The sequence below is a fragment of the Vanacampus margaritifer genome, chromosome 9 (assembly GCF_051991255.1).
Source record: "Vanacampus margaritifer isolate UIUO_Vmar chromosome 9, RoL_Vmar_1.0, whole genome shotgun sequence".
Classification (NCBI taxonomy): domain Eukaryota; kingdom Metazoa; phylum Chordata; class Actinopteri; order Syngnathiformes; family Syngnathidae; genus Vanacampus; species Vanacampus margaritifer.
Genome location: NC_135440.1, coordinates 15,843,839 through 15,871,156, shown reverse-complemented (window position 1 = coordinate 15,871,156; position 27,318 = coordinate 15,843,839). Strand labels below are relative to the sequence as shown.

The window sequence follows — 27,318 nt, the reverse complement described above, 5'->3', positions numbered from 1 at the left end:
TAAGGACACTTTCAGTGCAATCAGTTGCACCCATGGATGAATCACTGGTGGACCAGAAGTGGATGTAAACAAAAGCTACACCCCGACGGTGTTCTTATGAAATGAATGCTACGTCACCACAAAAGAGAGTGAGTCAAAGTGTTTAATTTGTAATAAAATCAACATATATAACGTACATGAGCTTTTGTGTTATATGTAATAGCTGACCTCTCACCATGTTTACACAGCGATAAGCATCCAACAGCATTAACTGTTGTTAATGAAATGAGAACAAGAAGGCACTTAATATTTGGAATTTGTCCATCTTTTTTAAAATAATAATAAAAAATAAAAAAACACTGGCGATTCGGCTTTGATAACGCACTTAAGTCAGGTGATGATTGTAAAACTGTACAATATAAAAAAAAATATTTCAGATTTTTTTTAAACAAGACAAAATGTCTTCAATTGGGCAAAATAATTGCTGGAATAAACCATTTTGCATACACCAGACTACACGTTTAGATTTTGAGGGGGGAAAAAAACACTTCATTCATAGTGAAATGTATCCTAACCACAACATAATGACATCAATTACTTTGAAAGCACCAGCAACCCACATCACAGCAAGGGCACGTTTTCAAACGAGTTTGATAGTTTTGCGCATTACAGCGTGAATTCTAAATTCTTTCGAAATGATGACATATGCATGAACACGGGGAGCCCCCCGCGCACGTCACGTGCCTGGCGCTATGCAGGTGCAGATGGTTGCACGTGGCTGTACAAAGCCAGACACAGTCAGACATGGCGAAGGTGTTGCATCAGGGAAGTATGACCTTGACCAGACCACAAAGATCGGAGATGTGGTTTGTTACTTCTCTGGCTGTGCAAGCATGCGCGTGTACAGGCCACATGCAAAAGGAAACCCTCGTCAACCATCTGCGGGGTGTGCCATTTTTATTCTTATCTCGTTTTTGCACTCCTCTCTCGCGGGGGCTCCAAAGGAGGTTTCCCCACATTGCCCCCAGCATTGAAATAGGCCTCGAAATAATCAAAAGGGAGGGAAACCCAGACGTGCTTAACAGGAAGTCTGCCGTTTCTGGTCTTCAGCATGACATCGAAAAATGAAACATTTGTGGTCTTGCGAAAGTGACAGCCCGGTAACGAAAGTTCAGCAGGAAGATAACAGCTCACAGTCAAAGGATGAAACCAAACAAGGCGAGTGATGGGTAAATAGAATAACTTTTTGTGGCTCAAGCTCACATTAACCTGGCCCATTAATATTTGCACTTGATTATCACACAGCATCACCAAACAAGTAGAATGCCAAAGGCAAAAACAACATTTCAACACATTTCTTGTATTATTTCTACTCCATTTGCGGCTTGCTGCCCTTTAAATGGCAAGAGCCAGCCTTGAAAATGAAAAGAAAAGACCTGCTGCTCAGTTGAAATCTCTGTCAGGGAAGATGAGAGGGGCGACAAGGGTCCACAGATACAGGCTGAGACCCAGCCAGCTGGAGCAAACCTTCAACCACACGGCCGGCATGCTGCTCCGCATGGCTTGGGTGCTGGTGTCGGGTCTGTGAGAGGTAAAAGCGCCGTTAAGTGAAACAAGTTACAACATTTATGCGTAAACACATTTATTACATAAGCATAGTGGAGTCCTAGGAGGCATTTTATCTGAAATTGGAATGCTTTTCCAAACCAAGCTGCTTGAGCGCCCTCTGGTGGACAACGTTTTAGGTACAGTTCTCTTGGTTGTAAAATGTGGCATCACCTTCTCACAATTTACATAGTTTGAGTATTGTTCCATTTTTGAAATAACATTATAGTGTTTTAGGATCATAGTTTGTGGTATATTTACACTTTAAACTATCACTATAGGCAATTCTAAGTCCATCTGTTGGCAAATCATACTTACAGGTACCAGTTGGTGAGCGTCATCATGATGTATAGTGACGCCAGAGCCAGGTGAAAGTGGAAAGCAGAGTAGTTGTAAGTCACCCCGTCCTCCTCATTGTCGACGGCCCTGCGCACGCCGTCCTCTCCCACAAAGCTCGCTGCGGCCTCGCCGGCGCTTTCCTCCGTTTGCAGCAGCTTGTTGACCTGAGTGTTGCTGGATGAACGAATACTGGAGCACAAGGGGAGAAAACGGAGGGTCGGATATAAGAAAAGGTAACAAAACACAGACTTCCTGGAGACACATACCTGGCGTAGAGGGTGCAGAAGAAAAAGATGAGCAAGCCAACAATGCTCTGAGCATCCCACCACTGCAAGTGGCCTGGTGTGGTCTCAGTGGGTGCGGGGGTGCTGACATTTGACACTAGACTCAATAGGCTGGGGTTACACTTGCGATCTAAGATATCAGATCACACACGCAATGGATTAGAGAATTGTGACAAACACACATGGTGCTACCTCATGAATCTGCAGGACTGCATTTATGGGCTTTATAGTCAGCTCCGGTTCAAGAAGGCATATTAAAGCAGAAGTCAAATCAAAGCAGAAGTCAAATCAAAAATTCTCTTTGCAATACTATATACACACACACCGGTACAATATGCCCCACTAGTCTAAACAAGCGTTATAATATAGTGACTATATATAGCAATATTCTGTTTAATATTGCTTTGGTGGAATAGGAATTAAGAAGACTAATCCAGCCCTTTCCATAAAAACAAGAAGGCGGACATTTTATGGAGCACTGCCACCTGCCGTCAACTTGAACTGACACAAAAAGTGCCCACGGGCTCCACTTATGTGAGTCATGTGACCAAGACCGGAAAAATGGCTTATTCCACAAACACACCATTAATCAGACCCGTGTTTAGACCAGTGGCAGCACATAGAACAAATTCGTACAAAAAAAGTGACTTGACTTTTGACATAACTACAGTATTTGCACTATGACATCAAATAATGCATGAAGGATTCAACCTTTTTAAATGGCACAAAAGGAGTCCATACAGCTACAAACTCCCTACCAGGTAAAAAAAAAAAAAAAAAAAAAAAAAAGGAAAGTGTCACTGTAAACCTCTTGACCCCTTCAGATCCGCATTTTTTTCTGCTGGGCTTTTTATTTTTATTTACTGATTTTGACTATTGTCACACATAAGAACAACATGGAATTTTTTGTGTGGGGTTATCTCATGTTTTTATTTGTTATAATGGACGGCAGGATAGTGTGGCTGTAACGTGTTGTAAACTTACCAAGCTTATACGTAACATTCTGAACATGAACATCATGCAAATCAACTTGCGATTGTGATTGCTTAGCTAGGATCCAATCATGAACCAGAAGTGTTGACATCATTAAAATTATGCGTTTTTATTGGTTTAGACATTCAAATATGCCATGGCCACTGCAATAATCTATGGTTCCAAAGGATTTAACCTCACAAACCCGACATTACTGCAAGTTTGTGTTGATGGCAAGCAGTAATAAGTGCCAGGGAATTTAAAATGTGGATTTTCTGACATTCATTTTGGACATAAAATCACAAAGAAACCCAACATACGTGATACTGTATAAAGCACATGATATTTATACTTTTGATATTTATTTTATGAACTTTTATAAACGCTTACTGGTGGTGTAATCTGGTACCGAACCACTACTCATCCCAATCTCAAATAAAATAAAAAATAGACGGGTTGCGTTAGGAAGGGCATTCGAAAAAGTATCATGAGTGACTTGGCGTGGCACCACCAATGGGACCCAAGCTGAAGTCACAACAGCAATTCTGTAACTGCAACTGTTCTCTGCAGTTTTGTCTATATGTTCTATTTTTTTTTTTAAAGCTCTATTTATTTAGATTGTGAAGTCTTATTTTATTAACCCCAATATAAGCAGCTCTCAGGTTTCTTCTCGGAATGCAGAAAAGCCCAATCAGGCCTAATTTACTTTTGTAAAACAATATTTCTGTTTTATCCCTCAGTTCCTCGAGTTTTGAAATTGCACATAGCACATGTAACGAGTATTTCCATTCATGTAATTCGGTCATGACTTAATGACACCATTAATTGATTATCCTTGCTTTAGAATTTTCATCTTCAGCCTGCTGAACAATTTCCAGAGCTTTACAAACATATACAACCATTAGGAGGGGAGTCTACTGTTGAGTATCAGAAACGGCCAGGAAACCACTGAACTTAACTTGGCAACAAGTGTATGAGACTCACTTGGATTGTTGGTCAGTGCGGACCAAGTGACGTACATTGTGTAGAGAGAGATGAGAGAAGCCTGCAGCAGGCCAGAGTAAGGTTGGGCTTCCTGCAAGCAACACACGAGTCAATATTAACTCTATATTAAAGATTTGGACAAAAAAATTGGACAGACACTTTAGGTTGTGCTTAGAGATAAAAGATTTAGCTGGACAAAAATAAATAAATGAGGATATGTTTTTAGAAATGAGTTACCTGAACTTTGGGCAGGATGGAGACAATAGAGACGATAACACAGAAGATAAGGTTGAGGCTGATGATAACTTTGTGCTCTGTGCAGTCGTCCGGCTGCGTGTAGTAAACATAAAACAACACGACAGCGGTGAAAGCCAGGGCGTAGTTCAGGAAGGTGAAAGACAGCAGGCCTGGGAATCACATGAAAATGTGGGTCAATTCATGTTTATGGAACATTTACAGCGCTTGATCCATGTCAGGGAAAGTAATGAGTCATTGAATTGCTTTACCTGCATACCAGCACTTGTTGTCATTATTTTCAGCATTTTCTACCCACGATTTGTTCCAGGAGTGGGCAAAGTCGATGAGGAGAATGAGCTGAATGATAATAAATAAGAGCGAGCCCACTAGTCCAAAATAGTACCAAACTGTGAAGCAAGAAACAAACAGCTGATAAAAACACAATTAACTGTTTAAAAAATACATCATCCTCTCGAAAAGGAGACTGTTACTAAAGAAAGGAATTTTGTTTGCACCTGTATTGAATGTTGGATCTGAGATGAAAAAGGCTCCCACTGTAATTCCAACAAGGATCAGAAATTTAAAGAACCAGAAACTGAAAAATAAACAGTTAAAACACACAATCAATGGTGCAAACTCACATTTTACCACACTGCTAGTCTATTGTAAACATTTGATATAGTTCTAAAACAAACAAAAAAACATGACATGCACATTTAACTCATTAACAGCCAAGAACGACTTTTAAGTTGCTCATTAGAATCAACCAATCAGTGCTAAGGATGACTTTTGTCATTCGTTCCATTTTTTTTTAAGAAGACTTGTGATGTTCTCTAAATTCTCAGCGCTTAAGGAGTGGCCAAACCGCCAACAAAGGGTAGCGATGCAACATTTGAATTGAAAGTCATTTCTTTTTTACCGGCTGTTTACAGTGGAAGGAGGAGGGGTTTACTGTCATGGCGTGCAGCAGCACTCAACAGACTTTTAGTCAGACAATCTGAAGCAGAAGCTCCAACACCAACATGGAACATATAATTCACCGAGTATGTGTTATGAAAGTTAAAACAAGTATGTGTCATAAAGGAATCAAAGTACAACGATCTTGGGAATGTGTTGAGGATGACAAGGTTGTCTTGTGACCAGCAACTAACAGCTGACATGCCATTCTGGTATAGAGTGCTTGTGTATCACTAAATAGATTACTATTTTACTATCAATTTTTTTAGAGTGAAACCTCTGTTCATACGTTTGAGGTGTCACAAAAGCAAAAATATTAACATTAAAGTCACTGTTCTGCTTGAGACTTTTGTTTACACAAAGCTTTTTTTCCCTCCAAACTAAGTGAAAAGGGGTCTGCTTTCACTTTCATTCTGTAAAATTTAGATACAGTATGTTAAAAGTAGAATCAAACTTTTTTTTGTTCTTGGTGAAAGAAGAGTGGTTTCCTTTATTTGATCGTTTCAATATATAAATAATCATAGACCATAGCATTTTGTGGGTCTCGAAAAAAAGAAAAGAAAAAATGCTGTTAAATGGCTGGCCATCTAGGGGTTCTAACGACTGAAAACGTCTGGCATTGAACTAGTTAGTCATGTGATATGAGTAGAATACAGCTGCAACATTTACCCATTTTGAATGGACGCACGCGGGTCTTTGCTGCTCCTGACACGAATCATGATGATGAAGAAAAGAAAGAAAAAGCAGGTCATGGCAAAGCAAATGCGATAGACAGATTTGTAGCCCACGATGACATCACAGTTGAACTGGTTTTCAATGCCAGGTATAGTACTTCCACCCAAGCAAAATCCTGGAATCTGGAAAAATCCAAAAATCAAATCAACAATCTGTCTCAAAGAGCAAAATACCCCAAAACAGGTCAGGAATATCAGTCGAAAGCCAAGAATAATTGTGTTCCAACAACGGCTCTCACTTTGCGCAGCTGCGTTTCCATTCCGGGAAGGATCATGATGGCTGACACGAAGGTCCCCAGGAGCAAAAAGAAGCTGAAAACCAGCCGTGTGACAGTGGAGTTATTGGACGAGGGACAGCAGCCACACAGCAGACATGGTGCGGAGCCACACAGACAGGAAGCCTGTGAGTTTGCAGAAAACATCAAGTGGAAGAATTATTATTATTTTTTGGACATTTCACGTCAATAGTCAACCAAAATACAGTAAAGCTTGCATAGAAGCAATTGCATTAGTAATGACATAAAACAAGGTGCTGCTAATTTCTGTAAAACCTGGGCATACCGTAACGCTAAATAGATTGACAGTTTAACGTGATGACGAATAGTTTGACGTGAATATAACGAAGACGTCATTTTATAACCGCTGAGCTCGCCACCTGTTGGTCATTGGTCAGAAGGGCGTTTTACAAGTATTTCTCAATTATTATCGTCGTTCAAGAAAATTATGATTTTTTTTTAAACCGTAAATAAAACAGGTCTATGGAGCTAAATTCTTAATAACGTACTGGTCAAAACCGATATTATAAAGTCTTAAATATGATCTCATAATCTTACAAATTGATGGTCGACGACAGCTAGCTTGTTAAGCTAACTTCCTGGAAAACATGAGAAGTCAGATCGGCGTTTATTTTTTTCTAAATAAAAATCTGAAATTAACCCATATTAATTATTTTGTTAGATACATACATACCCATTATTTCAAAACTCAGTGCTCACAGCACAAACGAATGTTAGTCGTTTTTCGGTGGCGTCGTGTGTTGTTCTAAAGCCTCGATTGAATTTGGGCTAAAACATTCAAGAAAGACTACAAAATTGAAAGGAAATACTTACACAGCTGGCTAAAGAACATAGTGCCATACAGGCTCCCATGATGACGTCAAAATGTTGCGGTTAGCTGGATATTCTCGCCGCCTTCCGTGTACAGCTGTCTGAAGACAAACAGGGTGATTGTTGTTTTTGTGTCTATCTGGAGGAAGGCAGAAAAGTGTTCACCGTTCAGTAAAAAGTCGCCACCTACTGGTGTGAAGATTAAATTAACTGGTAATATACCTCCAATGAAAAGCAAATGTTTTTAGTGTGATACAAGACCTCTCTATTCGTAATAAATTGATTTTCATTTTTGTATTTATTTAAATGTAAACAGTAGTACTCACTCACTTGTGCCCTAATTGTATGAGTGCTATGCTTTCCCATTTATTTTGTAATTATGTCCCCATATTTGCCAACCCATATACTTTGTTAAACTGTAGAAGGGCTCCACACTTAATCGAATATAGATAGTAAATTTACTTTTATTTGGTTATTTAAATCAAAACAGTAATATTAACCCACGTGTGTGCTAATTTTACAAGTACTCAGCTTTCCTATTTATTTTTTTAATAATGTCACCACACGCAAACTTCCCCATAGTGGCTGGTGAATTACTTTTCTCACACCAATCGGTCGTTAACACGTCTTGATTTGTGATATTGAACACGTTAAATATATTTACTATTGTCAGCCAGATCATTTCCCATGCAGATTGGGAAGGGGAGAAAAAAATCACTCTTAACACATTACACACTATAAGACACTCGCTCAGGATAATTTTTCAGACGACCAGAGAATTGGGCCTTTGATTGCAAGGGAGAATGCAGAAAATTGTCACTGCTGTCTATGTTAGCAGTGAGCGCCAAGATGGCAATCATCTGCTGTCTCTTATGCAATGTGCTTCCCTAATTTAAAAAACCCAAAACCAAAACTATTAGTCATGTTCATAATATATGTAATTTTGATAAACTATGCATTTTGAAGCTATTGTAAACAATACATTTGTGAGGGTCACCACAGGATAATCGCTAAAGATAATTAATCTTTTCCACATGGTTGCGATGTGACTTTGATTGGAAGAAGGGGAAGACGATCAAATTCATACTGATTGCTTTAGTTATATATTTTCACATTCCCAAAATTTGTCATTTTAAAGGTGCCAACTTTGTCTGCATACAGCAGTTCCTGCACAATCTATTTATGACATACATTATGCAGTATGCTACAGTGAGCATTCACAATACTCTATGCTTATATGTAATACAAACTGAAAGAAGGACATATCAGTGGCGGCCTGAGGCTGCAGATTTGGACCTCAAGACTTCAAGAAACTGATACAAAAACCTAGTAGAACACACACCACAAACGCCAACTGGATGAGTTCCATATTTATCAAATACTATGGATAATACTAAAATAAAATATTCACCAGAGATGCTGATTATAAATGTAATGTAGATTGCTACAGACCTGTTTTTCTAGTCAAAGTGGCTTGGCTTGCTCTGACCAACCTGATGAAAAAATGTTGATGTCCTCCAGGGTCAGTCATCTGCCCCTGCAAGGATGAATTTGAAATCTGATTGGTTAAAGGAACACTCCCATAGCTAATATAAAGTTATAGAGATTATAAGACCTACTGATTCTGAAGGCCCTGCAAATATTATATTGACATGGCAGCACATACAGACTAAAATTTGATTGGACCATTATTGTAATTTAGGTTATGAATGAAAGTTTAATGCAAATTATTTTCAACTATCATCACCTGTAGTAATATCTCTTCGTGGATGGACTATGTACTTATGAGGGCTAAAGCAAAAGGCAGCTAAACAAATGTGTTATTCTTATTAATTAGAACGCAAACGTAAGGCTAAATCAATAATTAAGATCTTTACCATCTCCTTTCTATCACAGTTTTGTTACAACAGGTGATGTTTTGTTACAACAGGTGATGTCAGGCCTGTGGAAAAAGTGAAAGCGTTTCATTTTGTGGTTAAAAGTTTAGAAGTGTTTTTTTTTTTTTCCTGTGACGTGCCTTCGCCAACGTTGATGTTTATTACAACGTCACAGCTCACTGATTGGTGGATTTGGACCAATCAACGTTAAGAGCTGAGCCAACGTCACGAATCCGATTCTGTGCGCGGGGCTGCTCATTTGGCGGGTTGAACACAGACAATAACTTGAAAGGAGATCGTCCTTGGGAGCACTTCAAAATAACACAGGTAGGCGAGAACAATACTTGGCCGTTAAAATAAGCTTTCAGACCGCTCGCTTGTTGTGTTGAGAGGCTGCAAGGATATACTGGCAAAGTTTGCGACTTTTAAAACCAAGTCAACTTCAGGTAACGTATGGAATGGACCGTGTTGGAATGGCTGCCGTGCACGAGACATGACACTGGAACGTTAACACCTGGACCAAAGCGCCATTTTTTTTTAATTCGATCCGCTCGGCTTACTACATATCGGTCAAACTTGTAGTCAAATATTGTTCACATGTGTTCGTGAAAACGAGTCTCACTTTTTAATTGCAAGCGACCGTTGTTTTTCTCAATCCTGCAAACAAGTTGGGGGCGTCGTTGAAATGGAGGACTATGTTATGACTTGTAGCGATTTGAGAAGTCTTGGCATTCCCACATCAATTTGTCGTCATATTAAAACTTTGTTGTGTTTATGCCGTGGATTCAGTAGGCCACAATCTAGACTTCTCTTAAGGCATGCGTGACTTTCCGTTAAAACACGAGGTCTTTGATGATGTTTGAGCACACTTGCCACACTGCTACGCCTGCACAAAGGCCATGAAGAACGACTCGTTATTGTAAAGTAGAACTTGTAGAAAGTTTATATGTATGACTTGTTTTAATTTCTGTGTGTTTATTTTTTTCACCAGTGGTTCCAGATCGGCAATTTCTCGTCTGAAATGGCACAAATTGCAGGTGAGTGCAACATAATGGATTGGGCTACACTGCCTTTTTATTTGAAAGCATTACCTCTTACGAATATTTAGTGTACAAAATCTACAGCAACCTTTGATTATTAATTTGATTTCCCCCCCTCTAATAAAGCTGTCCAAAGTTAATTTATATCTGAAGTTCAACGGCAGCCTGAAGTATAAAGTAGAGAGTCACATGTGGGTCTGTTACGCTTTTCACATGCAAAAATGTACAATCCAAAACCAGCTTTACTCCTTAAAAATTAACCACTGTAATTGGTTTTATTGTAACTAGAAAAACAAGCTGCTTTGGCACAGCTGAGTAGATTGTTTTCGTTTGACCTCTCTAGGGAAGCAGTTACCCACGAATGATAGCCCAAAGCGAAGTTAACCCCTTTGGAATCAATGGCTGCTCTGTCTTCTCCAGCAGTGCAGTTCATTTAATTGGTTAGTCAAGAGAAGCTTAAATGAAGTTTAGCCAGTTGTCTAGTCAAGGCGTCCGATTAAAGGGAATTAAATTTCACAAGGAATTGCAATTGTATCGATGTCAGCTCCAAAACTTGTGGTTTTGCAGACATCCAAGTTAAGGAGCTGAACAAGCGTGCGTCGGGTCACGCTTTTGAGCTCATCCTGGGACCAACCTCTCCTGATGCAAAGGTGCAATTTCCATTGTCCCCTGTCAACAAGAAGGAAACCTCGCTGGATGAGATTATGAAGAAGCTGGAGGCCGCTGAAGAAAGACGCAAGGTATCTTTTCAACATGAGTGGTTGAAAGAACTGGATGGACATTTGACGACATTGATCAACTAAAGGGAAAATGATCGCATGAAGATGAATTACTTTACAGCTTATTGGTTGCTCAACATTTCTTTATTAATTTGGGATAACATGCAAATATTTTTTTTATTCACACAGTTTTTGTTCAAGAAAACTTTATAAAATAAAAATGAAGTAAAAGGGGGGCAAAAACAGTTGCACGATGTCCATCATTTCTATGTAACTTTGATACCACAAAACAAAATAATGCATCTGGCTTTACAGTATAAAGAATAGAGATAGACCGATTTGCAGGGCTGATACCAATGTTGATTATTCGTAATCAAGGATGCCGATATTTGGAGCCGATATTCATTTTCAGTAAAAAAAAAAAAAAAGGGGGGGGGGATATTGGCGTCAACTTTTTTTTTAAATACGAAAGCCAGAAAATGCCAATCTTGATTTTGTTAACTTGTAATGCGTCTTAAAGCATGTTTATGGAACAATTTTTCACTTTTCGAACATAATGTATTTTTATTTTTTGGGGTGGGGGTAAACAAGACATCCTTTTAAATTTCTAACAAAATATTCAGGAAGTTCCCAAAGTTATCAGTACATCTTAAATTTAAATGGAAACATTAACAAGGATGTCTACCGTTACCAAAGCTCTCTATAGTTTTCTACAATAAATATTTTTTCCCAAATTTGAAAATATCTTAAACGTTCACATTTCTTTATTTTAATGTCGAACAAAAACAAATTGTTCAGAACGTGCCCAGGGTCAGCAGCATCGCTTGTAAAGTTTACTGAAAATTTAAATAGTTCCCTGAGATTACAATGGTTTTAGATTGACCTTTTATCGGCTATCAGATTTTTTTAACTCTTTGACTGCCAGACGTTTTCAGAAAAGGGATGCCGTGGGTGCCAACCGATTTAAGCATTTTGACTGATCTTTCAAGGTCCACATAAAATTATGTGTTTGGACTATGGAAACACACATACTACCAAATGAAAGATTGGACTCTCATCTTTCATCAGAAAAAAAAGTTTGTTTCTACCTTATTCCGTTTTTCAGTAATCAACAATAGAAAATGGTTAATTTCACCTCTGTTTAGAAACAAACGTCTTTTAACGTCTTTGGCACTCCTCCATAGGATTTTACTAAACGTTATTTAACGTTTTTGGCAGTCAAAGAGTTAAAAGGGTGATACCGATATTCGTCAAAAAGCCCAATATCGACGATCCCCAATAAAGAAATTCAGTCCCGCGTCTGTAAATGCAGTTAAAGTACAGGAATGCAGAGATGCTAAATTGTATAAACTATTCTTTCTGCCAGCATATATAAATGAAGTACTATTTACCAAGGGTTTCAATACAATAATTTTCAAAATATGGAAATTTAGATAAATTGTTCTGAAAGTGAATTTCTATAGGTTCGCAGGTGGTAATGTGCGTTCCATAGTGGTAGACAAGAAGACAAGTCTTGCAATCAGTATTAAAAAAAACGGATTGTTATGGTGGTAAAAATACAAATTCACGAATGAAGGTAAAAACAAGCACCTGCCTTGCACTTGATGGACTCGATGGTATCTTGTATGTCTTTTTAAGAACCATGAGGCCGAGTTGCTGAAAAGCCTGGCGGAGAAACGAGAGCATGAGAAGGAAGTGATCCAGAGGGCCATAAACGAATGCTCCAACTTCAGCAAGAATACTTTGGAGAAGCTGACTCAAAGAATGGTGACTGCACAAGAGAGACACAAGGTATCTTCTCAACACAAGCGGATACGTCAACTAAATAGTGGACAAGTTGAACAAAAAAAAAGGCAATTTGTTTTTTTGCCAGATCCACGAGGCTGAAGTGCTGAAAAATCTCGCCGAAAAAAGAGAGCGTGAGAAGGAAGTGCTCCAGAGGGCAATGGATGAAGGCTGCAACTTCAGCAAGACCACTCAGGACAAGCTTAATCAGAAGATGCTTGCTGCAGAAGACAGATACAAAGTGAGTTCACAAACGACACAAATTGATTCACATTAACAAAATCTCAAGTCGAACCCATGTCAAACACTGCCTTCTGTCTTTGTTAAGAGCCACGAGGCTGAAGTGCTGAAGCAGTTGGCTGACAAACGAGAGCACGAGCGAGAAGTGCTCCAGAGGGCCTTGGACGATTGTTGCAACTTCAGCAAGACCACTCAGGAGAAGCTCCTTCAGAAGATGGAGGCCAACAAAGACAAGCGCGACGCGCGATTGGCTGCTCTCAATAAGAAACTCAAGGATAAGGTACTCTATAGTGTTACAGATAAAATGAGGCATTAAAAAAAAAAAATATTTATTTTGTTTTGAAACAGGACAAGAAGATTGAGGAATTGAGGAAGACAAAGGAGTGAATGAAGATGGAAGAGAAGATGTTTTCACAGTTTCAAAGATAAGCTTCGCATTACACTTATTGTAATAGTTCCTGCTTAGCATTTTGTGTCTCTTTTTACGCAACTAGTTCCTGTTGGCAGCCGATTACACTGTATTGTTTGGTGTTAACTGTTTTTCTATTGGTGGGCATTTCAATTAGTAAACTGGGCCATATATTAAGCACTTCTGATACGTTTTATATTTAAAGTGGCAGGTACTGTTCATCTCTTTCTTTTTGTACCTTTAAACACCTTTTTTTTTGTAATCACACTCTAATAAAGTTGAGATGACTTCATAATATTGTGGTCCTTTTTTTTTTTGTTTTTTTAAGCTCTGAGCTCTTTTTCCTCCTGAGCTCAATGGTTTCACACTGCTGACACCTAGTGGCAGAAGCACAGGGGAGGATTTAGCTCCCTTTACAGTTTTTCAGAATTGTCAACACTTTTCTCAAAACAATAACGGCTTTCTCAATATTGCACACACAAAATGCTAAACCTGACTCTCTTTGCAATAAGACTCTTGCCATCAAATCTTTACCATGGTGTTCACAAAATGGAACTTATGTTTGAATTTTCTACACACACAGACGCGTACCATTCACTGAGCACACACATGACACTGGAAAATAAAATTTCTCCTTTTGTAAAAATGACTGTAGCATACTTTTTTTTTTTTTTTTTTTCATAAAACAAACTTAGTTATTTGTATTAGGGTAATTGCATTGTTTTCACAAACCATGTTAACAATTAGAGCCTCCTTCTCTGGTTGCTCTCTTCAAGGTTCTCTATTGTTCACCAAACAGAGGAGGAGGCTCAAGGCACTTATTTATATGTTGCAGTCCTGATAGCTAATTGCTCAAGAGACCTGAATGTGTTGTAGGTTGAGAAGTGTGTGCAACAACTGAACATTGTGTGTAGTGTTTAGACAACAAGGTGATGTGCAACTGGCGTCAGAGTGTAAAGAAGGAAGGTCAGAGTCTAAGGGAGTGTGAAGTAGTGACAATTCAGGTTGTTGAAAGTTTAGATTTTTGTGTTGTGAAAAACTTTTACTAGTATTTTCACTGTTGTTTTTACTGAGCATGCTGCATGATTATACATTTTTACTATGACTTTAAAACGTACAAAATTGTTTCTGGGATGAGGGAGGGATAAAGGAAGATAAATGAGTGATTGCCCCCCCCCCCCCAAAAAAAAAAAAAAGGATCACATTGAAACATGAAAGTCAGTTACATCATTTAATGAAACTACATGATAGCGTTACACCCGTCTTGTTAAAGTCTAGCCCTGTCCAGACATGCACAGCTTTTAGTAGTAAGATTTATTTTTATTTTTTTTAGGATTATTCGGATTGCAGGAAATGGTAGCACATAAACCTTGTTCTGCACATATGCTGCATCAAGAAAGAAGTCGCAGTTAAAATCTGATCACCTTGTGAGCAATTTACAGAAGATCTGATTCGATGGTCCGGAATACATGTTTGGAAAAAGCGAACTGTTCACACCCAACCTGCCAAACAGCATCGTTGAGTACTTAAATCTAGCAAGTGCTCACAAGTTTAAGGTGTGTATACATTGAATTTGTCCCAGGGAAACTACAGTTGCCTGTTAAGTCAATGATATGTCTGATGCAGGTCTAGTTGTAATAAATGGTTGATGCATACTTTTAAGATGAGTCAATGTTTCTGACTTGCCCATTTCACGCCCAAATTTCCACTTCATATTCCCGGTAATTATTCTGTTGCCACACTTTTTTTTTTTTTTACATGTAAATTGACTACAAGCAAACATATACATACAAACAGCCTAATATTTGGGCTTGCTGACATAGTGGACAATGGCAGGGTGGACATTTTTGGCTAAGTTAGCATTTAATGAGCAAATGTGGACCTTCACTGAGCAAAAATAATTTAGTTAGCAAGCTAACTGTACTGTTTAGCAAATATATTTCAGTTTTCTGAAGGGTCTTTATTTTAATAGATGCGCCACTATGATAGAGTGGACGTGTTATCGCTTAAACATCCAGCTACGCACATTAAAAATACAAAACATAAGTGTAAATATTTACTCTGCAACTATCCACAGTTTCAGCTTCAAATGATCATTATTATTGAAAACGAGTTTTTTTTTTTTTTTAAAGGGGCAATTACTGTACCTCTTGACAGGGTGGACACTGGACAGCAATTTCAGGGAAATGCAAAATGGCTGATTTTATTCAATAAAACCAAGTAAAGAAACTATTATAAAAACAAACAACCAAAACATATATACATTGAAAGAACGTATAAATTGACGGGAAAACATTTTCAGAGACTTTGTATGTGAGCAAATGTTTGGCCACAGTTACATAATTTTGCTACAATGTCATATTGACTACATGATTGTGATGAGAAGAACAGGAAAGGCAAGTTATGATATTGACTCATACTTGTATTAATATGCTAGTGGTTTTACCTTGTGGACGATCACTGAAGCATTATCAGCCCATGTTCCACTTTTGCCTGTTGCAAACCAGTCACACTGCATGCATTATTTTCATGGTTAAGTCACTGGTCACCCTAAATGCTTAGAAATCCACAAGGTCAACAGAAAAACTGTTTCCCTGACTTGGGCGAGGACAATGCTGACGTCTGACTGAGGCAGACAATAGAGACGTTGTTATTGAATGCAAAGCACAAGAATGACAGAACGAGATCTTGTTGGCATTCAATGTCACCAAGAGGGCAAACAGACATGCTTGTTACATTTCTTGTTGAGTAAACATTATGTTACAATTTCATGACAAGTCTTATTAAAACCTACTTTGAAAACTTGAAGGATATTTGCAGTAGGCACTTTTTCCCCACACAACCTTTACTCCAGAACTTTGGTAGGTACTTTTAAAAAATAAAATTTGTGGTAATTAAAAAAAATAAAGTTAAAGGTTAAGTGGAGTTCCACAGGGATCACTCCTTAGCTATTTCTATACTGTACATATATAATTAAGATTTTGTCAGAAATGTGTTTTCTTAACATTTGACGCTTTTAAAAATAAGTAAATAACTGCATATTTTAATAAATTAAAAACAATTCTTCAACACTTTACGGCATCCTAGGGCCCTCTCTGTGTCCCCACCAACTTCGGGCGAGAGCAGAGGTACACCCTGGACTGGTCATCACTGTCAGTTGCAATTTAGTGTTCAGTTAATACAAAAAAAAAGCATGAGTCTTTTCTTACTTTCAACAGAAAACCCACGCAAACAAATACGATTAATTAAAAGAGAGAGAGCAATGATGATGACATGTCGAATCGGTAAAATTACCGAATGAACAATACTGAGCTCTCTCTCAAAAAAAAAGAAAAAAAGAAAAAGAAAACCCATACGGTTAAAATGCAACCTGCACATGGGAATGCTGCAACCTCCCCAGTATAGCAGCTGATTGGAAATATATGAGGCAGATATGCCAACCCATAAAATCAATGAAGTCCGATTTAATTAGTGACTTTTAACATTACATTAGTTGGTACACTTGATGCCTTCTCATATGATGTAAATGTGTCAACGAAATGCAACAAATCATTATGCCTGTGGTGAAATGTCCCTGTGGTGTGTTGTCGGTGGGTCGATTATCCGGACAGCAGCTCTCATTGGCGGAAATGGAACATTACTGCGAAAGGAGGCCTAACCTTGTCTTGTGATTGGTTGTAAAAGCCGTCTGTCAGGAGACCTTGACATCCTCTTGGAGTCTGCGCCCTACCGCCAAGCACCGTTCCAGCCACGGCCATCCTCCATCCGTGTAACTCGTCGCACAATGTTTTTAATAATTTATCAGGCTGTTAGCCCTTCGTCGTCGGCAAATTCGAAGGCTTTGGATTGATACCACCATCTACAGGTATGTGGGTCTTTGTAGCTTGCTTTCACCGGTTCGGATGATAAAAAGCAAGATTTCTGCCTCGAGCACTAAACCCCACAAGTGAATGGTTATCTCAGTAAATCCACGCTAAACGCCCTATCGCCGTTGTAGGATGCGCGCGAATTAGACCTCCCTGCTGTGATAAATTGTAGATTAAAAGAAAAAAAAGAATGTATTTTGAATTTGCGGGCGTCTATCGGATGCACGATTTGCCGAATAGAATAGGATGAGTGCAACAGGGCCGCCTCGTTGCACAGTATAACACTGATGCATGCATCATTCCTGTCTATTATACACCACGTTTTCTTTATTAGAAATCAAAGGCGTGCACGTACACAACCGTTTGTTAGGAGAAAAGGGTGTGGACGTCGGATGCTTATTGTTACGTAATCTTCTCTCATTCACTACTGTACGCGCTTCCCACTCAAACGGACGCACGCACACACACACACACACGCGCACGCATTCACAGGAAATTCATGAGACAGTGTTGTTTAACAGGTCTGCTAGTAATAAACAGCCATTGATCTAATGAGATCCCAATTCACTAGCTGCATCATAAAAATGAGAGTTTGGATCGGAACCAAATTCTACACCTTGATACTGTAAAGTCCACTACAAACATTACCCACCTCATGTGGCTGACTGGATTTTGTCACTAAAGAACCTTTAAGTTCAGACTTGCTTCTCAATACATATTTGAAGATAGTTGCTTCAAACATGAAAATACTAAGGAATATGTAGAACTACAATTGTGCGGATATAGCATTTCTGTGCTTTCATGTATTTATTTTCATTAGTGTAAACCAAAATGACTGCCTAGCGATGGTGCCAACTGGTGTCTGTTAGCTCAGAATTGGATATTGGCAATGGTGTCTATAGAGTTGTGAATTAAGAATGCATAAGAAAGTTTCTAGACAAACTACTAGCATCCGTTTTTCACTTCTTAGTCATTGTATTTATGACCTGGCATAGCAAAATGAGTGAAACTGAGATCTACATTTCAGAAATGAGGTGGTGTTGGCATAATCAAAAAGAGAATGTTCTCAGCTTTCCAATGACAGGCTATATATCATCTGTTGAGGTATGCTAATCATAGCTTTTAATATTTTTCATTACAACGAGCGGTCATAATAAGCGACTAATACAGTCATGCGCCGTATTAGTCGCTTATTATGACTGCTCGTTGTAATGATAAAAAAATTAAATAAATAAAATAAAATCATGTGTCCTCTATACAGATGTCCCCAACCCTGGTCCTCAGGGACCGGTATCCAGCCTGTTTTCCATGTCTCCCACAGCCAACACAGGTGATTCATATCATCAGCTAATCAGCAATCTCTGGAGAAGGCTGATAACGATCTCCACCTGTGTTGGCTGTGGGAGGCATAAATTCCTGTGTAATTTGTCCTGTTTACCTTGCGGAGAGCTGAAAAGCCGACAGCTTGTTTCACGCACGCGCAATGCATAATCAGGTTGCGTTAGTTCCGAGAGGTTGTTTCTGTTTGTGCGCCTTTTGAATGGCAAAAAAGCTGGCAGTAAAGCAGCTTATCTGACAACGCGCAGTCCTGATTATTTCCGCTTTAATTTTATACCTACACAGTGGTATAGAACAATAATTACTTAATATTAAAATTAATAATAAAAATACCCCCAATTTTTCTGCTCTCGCCTGATATGTGTCACTCCAGCATGCCCACTGTAAAAGGTCCCCCGCTTGCAACTTGAATAGGGTGATAAGTCACAGTGCTAAGTGTAGTGATGTATGCTGGCCAATAGATGGCAGTGTAGCCTCAAGGGACCGGAGGTTTCCGTGATTGTCAGAGAGAATTCTAGAAGTCAGTACAAAATAAAAGCAGACAGCGGATGCTAGCATAAAACGGTGAATGTGAATGCTTCTTCTTTGCACACAAGAACATTACATGCCAAAAAAAAGAAGAAGAAAAAAACAGATGCCTGTACATTTATTGTGCTGCATACATACGTACAACACCGTAAATTACTACTAGGGAACTGGGAGTAAGCTTCCACAATAAAAACATATTTTTAACAAAATCATAAACCTCATGAAGGTTGAGAAAGGAGCAAGTTCTGGCATATTTTCAGTGCTCATGAATGACTTTTGGTGAAAAAGTTGCCCCTGCCAACATGGCCGCCACAGTTAGCCATCTTGTTACAGCACAGTGGATGAAAGAAGAAATTTATTCATGCTGTACAGGAACTTTATTATATATTTATCATGAATTAAAAAAAAAATCCATCTATGTACAGCCCTGCAGCAAAGTCATGGGTGGAGAAACTTGGTGGCAATTATTGCGTAGATAATGTAGCGGTTTTATGTAAATGTCTCAATTTGCAGAATTCAAAACTGCTTGCTCAGGAGCACATTTTCAGAGCTAGGCAGTTGAAACTGTACCAGCTTGACATATACTGTGACTTTCAGGCAGGTTGAGCAGCAGCAACATTTTGTTTGCTGGCTGGATTATATATATATATATATATATATATATATATATATATATATATATATATATTTACATAAACCAAGAATCAATCAATCAACAATCAGCAGCTGAAAATGCTAAGGTTGAATATAAAATAAGGATACAATAGAAATTAAAATAGTATTATATGCTATACGATGTAATTAAAATGTATTATTGTTGTAAAGTGTCTACTTAAAAGTGTACTTAAAGTGACAGCAGCAGTTATGACTAACTTAAAGTGACACTACAATAACAACACAGTATTGGTGCATTCGCTAATTATATTTGTAAATGTTTTTAATTGTTGATCTCATTAGACTGTGCATGTGTACCTAATGATTTGTCCAGGAAATGTATATATAACTAGCACACAATTTTTTTTAATTTTTTTTTTTATTCATCTGTATTCTGTAATATTTCAGAAATTATAGTCACCATGGATGGGCATAATAATAAATAATAATACTTTAATTGCTACTTGAAACAATTGAAGCTAAAATGCATTACAACTACTTGGGTGCAAACAGTGCGGTCTGTTGTAGGTTGCCCCAACATGTTCCTCGTGGTCAGGAACTGAGACTTTGATGTGCATGGCTGCGCACCGTCTACCATTTTAATCAATGACATGGTAAAAATTTGTGAATTTATTAGCATATTGAATTCAGTTGAACATAATTTTTTGTGTTGAGTTATGCGAGTGTGCAACGGTATATGATAGATTACTGTCATTCATTTCTGTTTGGTTGTCACTATTTATTTCCAGGACTTCTGATTTCAAACTCAGTTCTTTATTAGAAATGTATTTATAGTTAAAATGTCAGATGAGCAAAATCATATAAGCCTAATATGATTTTCACAGTCATGATGGCCTTCTGAAAGAGTCCCAGTGTTTCCCACACCATGTTAATACTTGGGCGGGCCACCCAAGTAAACTGGCCATCACCCAAATTTTCAAGAAAATTTATAATTATATATTCATTTAAATATTAAAAAAGAAAAGAAAAACATGTCGCGACCAGATATACTGCATGCAAAGCCAAGATACACCAATCCGACGTCGGCACGTCGCGCAGAAAAATGACGTAAATACACACCGCGCTGACCCCGACTATTACGTAACTTCAGCGCATGCACGAGAAGTAATTCCCCTCCATACCATCGGCGGCGGTAGTCATTATTCCTAAAGGCAACCGGAAACCTCTTTACGGTGACAGGGATATCAAAACGTAAACAATTGTTACGGGGGGGGTGGGGGGTGCACAAGCCTGTGAGAAAGGAGCGGAAGAAAACTGTGTGCAGCACGCGAGAGTTGAGCGATCAGGGTACGTGACGGAGGAGATAAAAAGTGTCTCAAAAACATAATAAAGGAAGACTGCAGTGCGACCCTGTGTCTCCCGCTGCTTCCTTTTGGCGACGTGCAACGGGATTGACCCCCGGAGGTGACTCCGGCTCTGGACGGAAATCCTCCCCGTGTCTCCCGACCACGGTCAGGAGTCCGAGCAGGAAATGGTAACACAATACATACATACATACCTCACTTCCTCTTCTTGCCCGTGTGCTGATTCGCTAGATCCAACATGTGGAATTTGCTGGAAACGCCCCTCCGACGTGTTCCAACTCCATCCGACTTTACGACAGTAATTTAGACACCGATCAAACGGCGCATGCCGTTGGCCCGACTCACAACGTCGGATTGGTGTATCTAGGCCTTAACATTAGTTCGCCGTCACTCACTTTTGGATCATGAGGTTAGAGGAGACGCAAGTAACAGGACTAATGCTACGTTCAGACCAACAATCGGGGAGGCGTTTCGGGCAGCGCGATTGCATTGTAGTCAATGGACTTCGCGCGATGGCGTGCCGGGCGGCGTGTTTGGGCCGTTTCCGGCGATCATTTAGCCATTTCGCCGGCGTTGGTTGCAATGAACTTTTGACGCCATGGCATCATTGACAGCTAATCGGTGTCGAGATAGTCCACGTCACAGACAAAACACAGGAAGCGGTTGCAGAGCGTGTAGCATAGCAATGGAGGTTAGCTCGCGGAGCTGTACAATACGGCGAGCTACGTGTACCGCGAGCGGGCCAAAAAAGGAGATTGCTTGGAGGAAGAAGCGTGGATGTTGGCTTACCTGGTGAGTTTGTTTGTTTAATTTTCAAAGTGTGAGGCAAGCTAGCAATGCTATAATAAAGTTAGCACCACCGACCGAAATGGAATTTCCTCTTCCTCCATTGCGGAGCGAAACAAATCCTTTTCGAAAATTCCGCAAACAAACACGCGCAAGACCAGCTGAACGTAGCATAAGAACCCCCGGCTACCCCCAATGTAAATTTACCCCCATTTGCATTCAAATATTAGCATTCAGCTTTATTAGCTCATTCTCTGCCATTGACAGGTATAGACGTCAAAAATTCATTTGAACTATTTTTATTAGTTTAACTTTTTTTCTCTCTCAATTTTTGTTAACAAGTATGAAAACCTAGATGTTTTTGTACATTTAGAACAGATATAAAATTTGTGATCAATCGTGAGTTAACTAGTGAAGTCATGCGATTAATTACGATTACAAATTTTTATCGCCTGATGCCCTTAATTTTAATAACCTTTTCTTAAAAAAATAAATATAATCTTTTAAATTTTTAATAATGTTTTTTTAAAAGAAAAAAATATTAAAAATTAGGGGTCGGGCGATTACAATTTTGACTATAACTCACGATTAATCACAAATTTTATATCTGTTCTAATACCCCCCAAAATTCTAGGTTTTTATACTTTTGTTAACAAAAGTGGCAAAACATGTTAAACCAGAAATAGAATTTTTGACGTCTATAGCCGTCAATGGCAGTTAATGAGCAAGTATTTAGCTCTCAGCATTCACACGCAATTTCTCCAGAAATTGCACCTTGTCTAGTTACAATTAAGAGTTTGCCACTTTCTAACCCGCTGTGCCCCCCCCCCCCCCCTCATCTCTCCGCCTGCAGTTTCCCATGGCGACGGTGGTGATGGAGCAGATCGGCCGCCTGTTCATCAACGCCCAGCAGCTGCGTCAGATCCCTCAGCTGCTGGAGTCGGCCTTCCCCACGCTGCCTTGCACCGTCAAGGTGTCCGACGTTCCGTGGGTCTTCCAAGAGCGCCACATCCTCACCGGCTACAGGCAGCCGGACCACAGCTGGCGCTACTACTTCCTCACCCTCTTCCAAAGGCACAACGAAACCATCAACGTTTGGACCCATCTGCTGGCCGCCTTCATCATCTTGGTGAAGTGGCAGGAGGTCTCGCAGACGGTGGATTTCTTGCGAGACCCTCACGCTCAGCCCCTCTTCATCATCCTCCTCACCGCCTTCACCTACCTCTCCTTCAGCGCCCTGGCTCATCTCTTGTCCGCCAAATCCGAGCTCTCTCACTACACCTTCTACTTCCTGGACTACGTGGGCGTGGCCGTCTACCAGTACGGCTGCGCCTTGACGCACTACTACTACGCCATCGAAGAGGCGTGGCACGCCAGAGTGCAAGGGCTCTTTCTACCCTCCGCTGCTTTCCTGGCATGGCTCACATGCTTCGGCTGCTGCTACGGCAAATACGCCAGTCCCAAGCTGCCCAAGCTGACCCACAAGCTTTTCCAAGTGGTGCCCTCGGCCTTGGCTTACTGTTTGGACATCAGTCCCGTGGTTCACCGCATCTACGCCAGCTACCAGGACGGCTCCTCCGACCTGGTGGTGGTCTACCACCTCTACCAAGTGCTCTTTTTCCTCATCGGCGCCTACTTTTTCTCCTGCCCCCACCCGGAGAGCTGGTTCCCGGGGAAGTGTGACTTCATCGGGCAGGGCCACCAGATCTTTCACGTGTTTGTCGTGTTCAGCACGCTGCTGCAGATCGAAGCGCTGCGGATAGACTTCAGCGAGCGCCGGCCGCTCTACGAGCGACTCCACGGCGACCTCGCTCACGACGCCGTGGCGCTCTTTATCTTCACCACCTGCTGCAGTGCTCTCACGGCTTTTTACGTGCGCAAGCGCGTGCATGCTTCTCTCCATGAAAAATACACTTAAATGTAAAGTTACGGTGCCTTGCGAAAGTGTTAGCCCCCCCTTTGAACTTGTTGACCTTTTGCCACATTAAAACATAAATATTAGGGCTGGGTTAAAAAAAAATTATCGAATAATCAATCGATTCGATTTTCCAAAGCCATGAATCAATTATTTTAATATCTTTTTCCCATAAATTCATAAGAAAAAAATATTTTAAAGGCCATTTTTTTAAAACTTACTTTATTTACTGTTCACATGAATTTTAATGTATTTTCTTACATTTTGAAAGACCTGACTGCACTTTGAAGACAATTCAGAATGTTTTCCATTTATATTTTCAATGATTGAATTTGAATTATGAAAATATTTTCATTGCATTCTTGCTAACGTCAATGTTTGTGTAACACTTAAGCGATTGTATCACTTGTGTGTTACTTTCACTAATAAACTAATTTGTTTAACCAGTTACTACATCCACAAAATTTTATTTGGAATTTGTTTGTGGAGTTTTTATCATGTCCTTGATATTTAAGAAGAATTGTCGTTCCAGAGTTAATATCAAATTGAATTGAAGTGAATTGAATCAAATTGGGAACAATTTAAATCTAATCCAACTGAACTCTTAAATCGAATCGATTGAGGAAATTAGAATCGATACCCAGCCCTAATAAAATAAATATATAGAATTGGATGTTTTTGTGAAGAGTCAACTAGAACACAATTTATATAATATTTTAAACTTTTTTTGTGATACTCTCTCCATTTCAAATCTTTTTATATCCTAATCCTGCTTTAAACTTCTTCACAACTTTATTTTGGACCTGCCCCTCTTATGTTCCTTGGTCTAAATGATCCTGGATGCTTCCCAATATTCTTTTAACAGACCTCTGAGACCATCACAGAGCAGGTGCATTTTTAATGAGACTAGATCACACGCAGGTGGACTATCAGTCATTTAGGTCAACAACTGTATTCTGGAATCAGTTGGCTGCACTGAGCGAAAAGGGGGTGAATCATTTTACACACTGTACTTTTGAGCTGTTGTTAAAAAAAGAAGACGTTTAAAATGCGTATGCATTTTGTTCCACTTCACGATTGTGTCCCACTTGGGTATGTATCTAAATTGAAAAAAAGTTCAAGGTGGCTAACACTTTAGCAAGGCACTGTACAGCTCAAGTTGCTCTACAGTGACCAGTAATTTTACTGTAATATATTATTTTGTAACAGTGACTTCTTCCTTGTGTAACCTGCCAAACTACAGTGAACAGTTTACAGGCCGTTTATTAGTCAGCAAGGGGTTAGTCGAATCCCACAGCCGCACATATTATATTTCACATTTATTTAGATCATGTCGACTTTGCGTGCGCTTGTAACCGTTCTCGATATGATGTCTCAACATGCGCTTATGACATTTGTTTTTCTCAGAGATTCAATGTCATTCTAAGAGACTGATTTAAGGAACTTAGATTGTTTTGCTTACGGAACTTTTTGGGCCCCCGTTTATGTATCGTAAAGGTCGGACACATGTTGGTTGTCTGCAATTGTGTATTTTTTTTTAGTTGAAAGTGTATTTCCGATCCAAAAATGCACGTTTTTTTTCCAGCTGTACAGAAAAAAACAGTAACGGGCTCACAATGATAATTTATTGCAAACAACACATTTTAAAGTATATTAACTCTTTTAATGTACCCTTGCCATGTGTTTTTTTTTGTATTTTCTGTTACAGTCTTCGTTTTTGATGTACGTATACGTCCGGCATTTGCGTGTCAGATCAAAAGATGAGTATGAGGCAAAAGTTCAGAATTCCAGCTTTTATGTTTTATATATTTACATCTAGGTGTGTTAATTAAACAACTTAGGACAGATCACCTTTTGTTTGAAGCCACCCACTTCTCAAGTGAGCAAAAGTATCGGGACAAACGTTATTACGGTAACTCCAGCGACCCTGCAGCCTCTTTCAGCTCTTGTTCTTTCTGGTGGTTTCTTAATCAGCGGCCTCTTCTGGAGGTAAAATGCATGCTCAATTGGGTTAAGGTCTGATTGACTTGGCCAGTCTAAGACGTTCCACCTGTTGAAGTCCTTTGTTTTTGTTGGCAGTGTGTTTTGGGTCATGATGAAGCGTCTCTTGATTTAGTTGACTTCAGAATTTATTCCATCATGACGTAAATATAATGAAATAAAAGCTGGAATTTTGAACTTTTTTCCCGATATTTTTCCATCTGAAACCCAAATGTCGTTAGTATGCAGCAAAACTGACAACGTAACTGACCTTGCCGTTCCAATACTTTGGGTGGCGATTGTACATCAGGCCAAACATAAGCAAGAAAACCTGTTTCAGAAGCAAAACGTCGTACCTCTTAAAAGCTACATTTAAGGCGATGTTTGTGTTGTGAGATTCCTGTTCTGTTTTTTTGCTCTAACAAATTCATACTCAAAGGGCTGAAAGTTCAGCTTTTGCCTTTTCGCATTCCATGGCATTGAGGCTTGTATGTGCACTAATGCTCTACTTTTTTTTCCGTATGATGACATTGTACGTGCCTCTTAGCATGTCTATCTGGATATAATGTGGACGTTATGGTGTGACAGCTTTCCCTGCACTGTAAGCATTACGTGTTCCTCCCGAAAATGTATCACTTTGCTCTGCGCCAAACAGCACTCGGAGACGAATGCCTATTTTATCAGAAGGAATGCGGCGCATTTCCATCTCGCTTCGTGCTTTCAAACATTTCATGTCTTCATGCTTAACAGATTTATAGAGAGATCACTATGAATATTTGTTAGTTTTTTTCGTATTGGTGCACTGTTGCTCTGAAGCATCCATTTGTTTTTGGCAGATATGATTCACTGATAATGTTTTAGCTTGCAAAATGTTAAATGTAATCTCGGAAAATGAGCTTGATTCATCGCAGCACTCTGCTCTTGATGGTGTTTAATGAATGTGTTTTTTCAACACTGATGGCACTACTGAAAGACGATTCCAGAGACGACTTAAATGATGTCTTGAAAGAAGCGCATATGGTGGGTTTAACTGAGAATTAGTTGACCCGTCAGGCACTGCCCGAATCAACACTGTACATACTGTGGCTGACCACGTTGGCTATGTTTACATGCATGACGTTTTTTTTATTTTATTTTTTAAATACAGTTATAGTGGTGTTCTATTATTTGTGTTAACATTTTTAACACATCGAGTAACCTGGGGGGTAAAAAAAAAAAAAAATACAACCTACAAGATAATTCTTTTTTGATGCCTCTAAGACATACATGGGAATATTTTATATGTTTGAACTAGTTATTTATTTTGAATTAAAATACACAATCCACGGAATTACCATTGAAGGTCACATTGTTTTTGTACCAGTGTTTTGAGTAATGAGCAGATTTGTGAGCAGTATTTTCTGCTGCAATTGACATATTGTCACCTATTATGTAAATTGCATGTTGTAAAAAAAAAAGAAAAAAAAGAATAAGAACTGGAACATGGGCGGTACTGTGTAAAAGTGAATGTGTTAACAAAGCCTCTAATGATGCCACCCAGGTTTGCCTTCATTATAGAAAGCAGGGTGAGAGAGACCGGAATGTCTTCTGCCTCTTGACTGTGTGTGTGACTGACTGTACTAATGTTTAAGAAAAGTAAAGTGTTGCATTAACCTCAAT

The 27,318-nt window shown here is 39.3% G+C and overlaps 3 protein-coding genes across 4 annotated transcripts; 2 read left to right on the top strand and 1 right to left on the bottom strand.

Annotated features, from left to right (window-relative positions):
• Positions 1–128: 128 nt before the first annotated feature.
• serinc2l (serine incorporator 2, like) lies at positions 129–17,381 on the bottom strand. The gene is made up of 11 exons (XM_077574747.1): positions 16,927–17,381; positions 7,201–8,734; positions 6,331–6,492; positions 6,027–6,214; positions 4,916–4,995; positions 4,670–4,807; positions 4,401–4,570; positions 4,164–4,254; positions 2,190–2,337; positions 1,903–2,112; positions 129–1,561 (listed from the first exon to the last, which is right to left on the bottom strand). Exons 2-11 carry the CDS (start codon positions 7,237–7,239, stop codon positions 1,423–1,425), a joined length of 1,365 nt encoding a protein of 454 aa, XP_077430873.1. The 5' UTR covers positions 7,240–8,734; positions 16,927–17,381; the 3' UTR covers positions 129–1,422.
• Positions 9,279–13,562, top strand: LOC144057320 (stathmin-like). 2 transcript variants are annotated; one of them, XM_077574749.1, is made up of 7 exons: positions 9,279–9,401; positions 10,066–10,111; positions 10,682–10,854; positions 12,472–12,624; positions 12,707–12,859; positions 12,947–13,138; positions 13,207–13,562. In XM_077574749.1, the coding sequence occupies exons 2-7, from the start codon at positions 10,096–10,098 to the stop codon at positions 13,243–13,245; spliced, it is 726 nt and encodes a 241-aa protein (XP_077430875.1). In that variant the 5' UTR covers positions 9,279–9,401; positions 10,066–10,095; the 3' UTR covers positions 13,246–13,562. The 2 variants fall into 2 exon arrangements, with proteins under 2 accessions (XP_077430875.1, XP_077430877.1); XM_077574751.1 differs by having other exon boundaries at positions 9,396–9,520.
• paqr7b (progestin and adipoQ receptor family member VII, b) lies at positions 16,984–27,317 on the top strand. Its single transcript, XM_077574748.1, has 2 exons — positions 16,984–17,132; positions 22,618–27,317. Exon 2 carries the CDS (start codon positions 22,624–22,626, stop codon positions 23,680–23,682), a length of 1,059 nt encoding a protein of 352 aa, XP_077430874.1. The 5' UTR covers positions 16,984–17,132; positions 22,618–22,623; the 3' UTR covers positions 23,683–27,317.
• The last annotated feature ends 1 nt before the right edge of the window (position 27,318 follows it).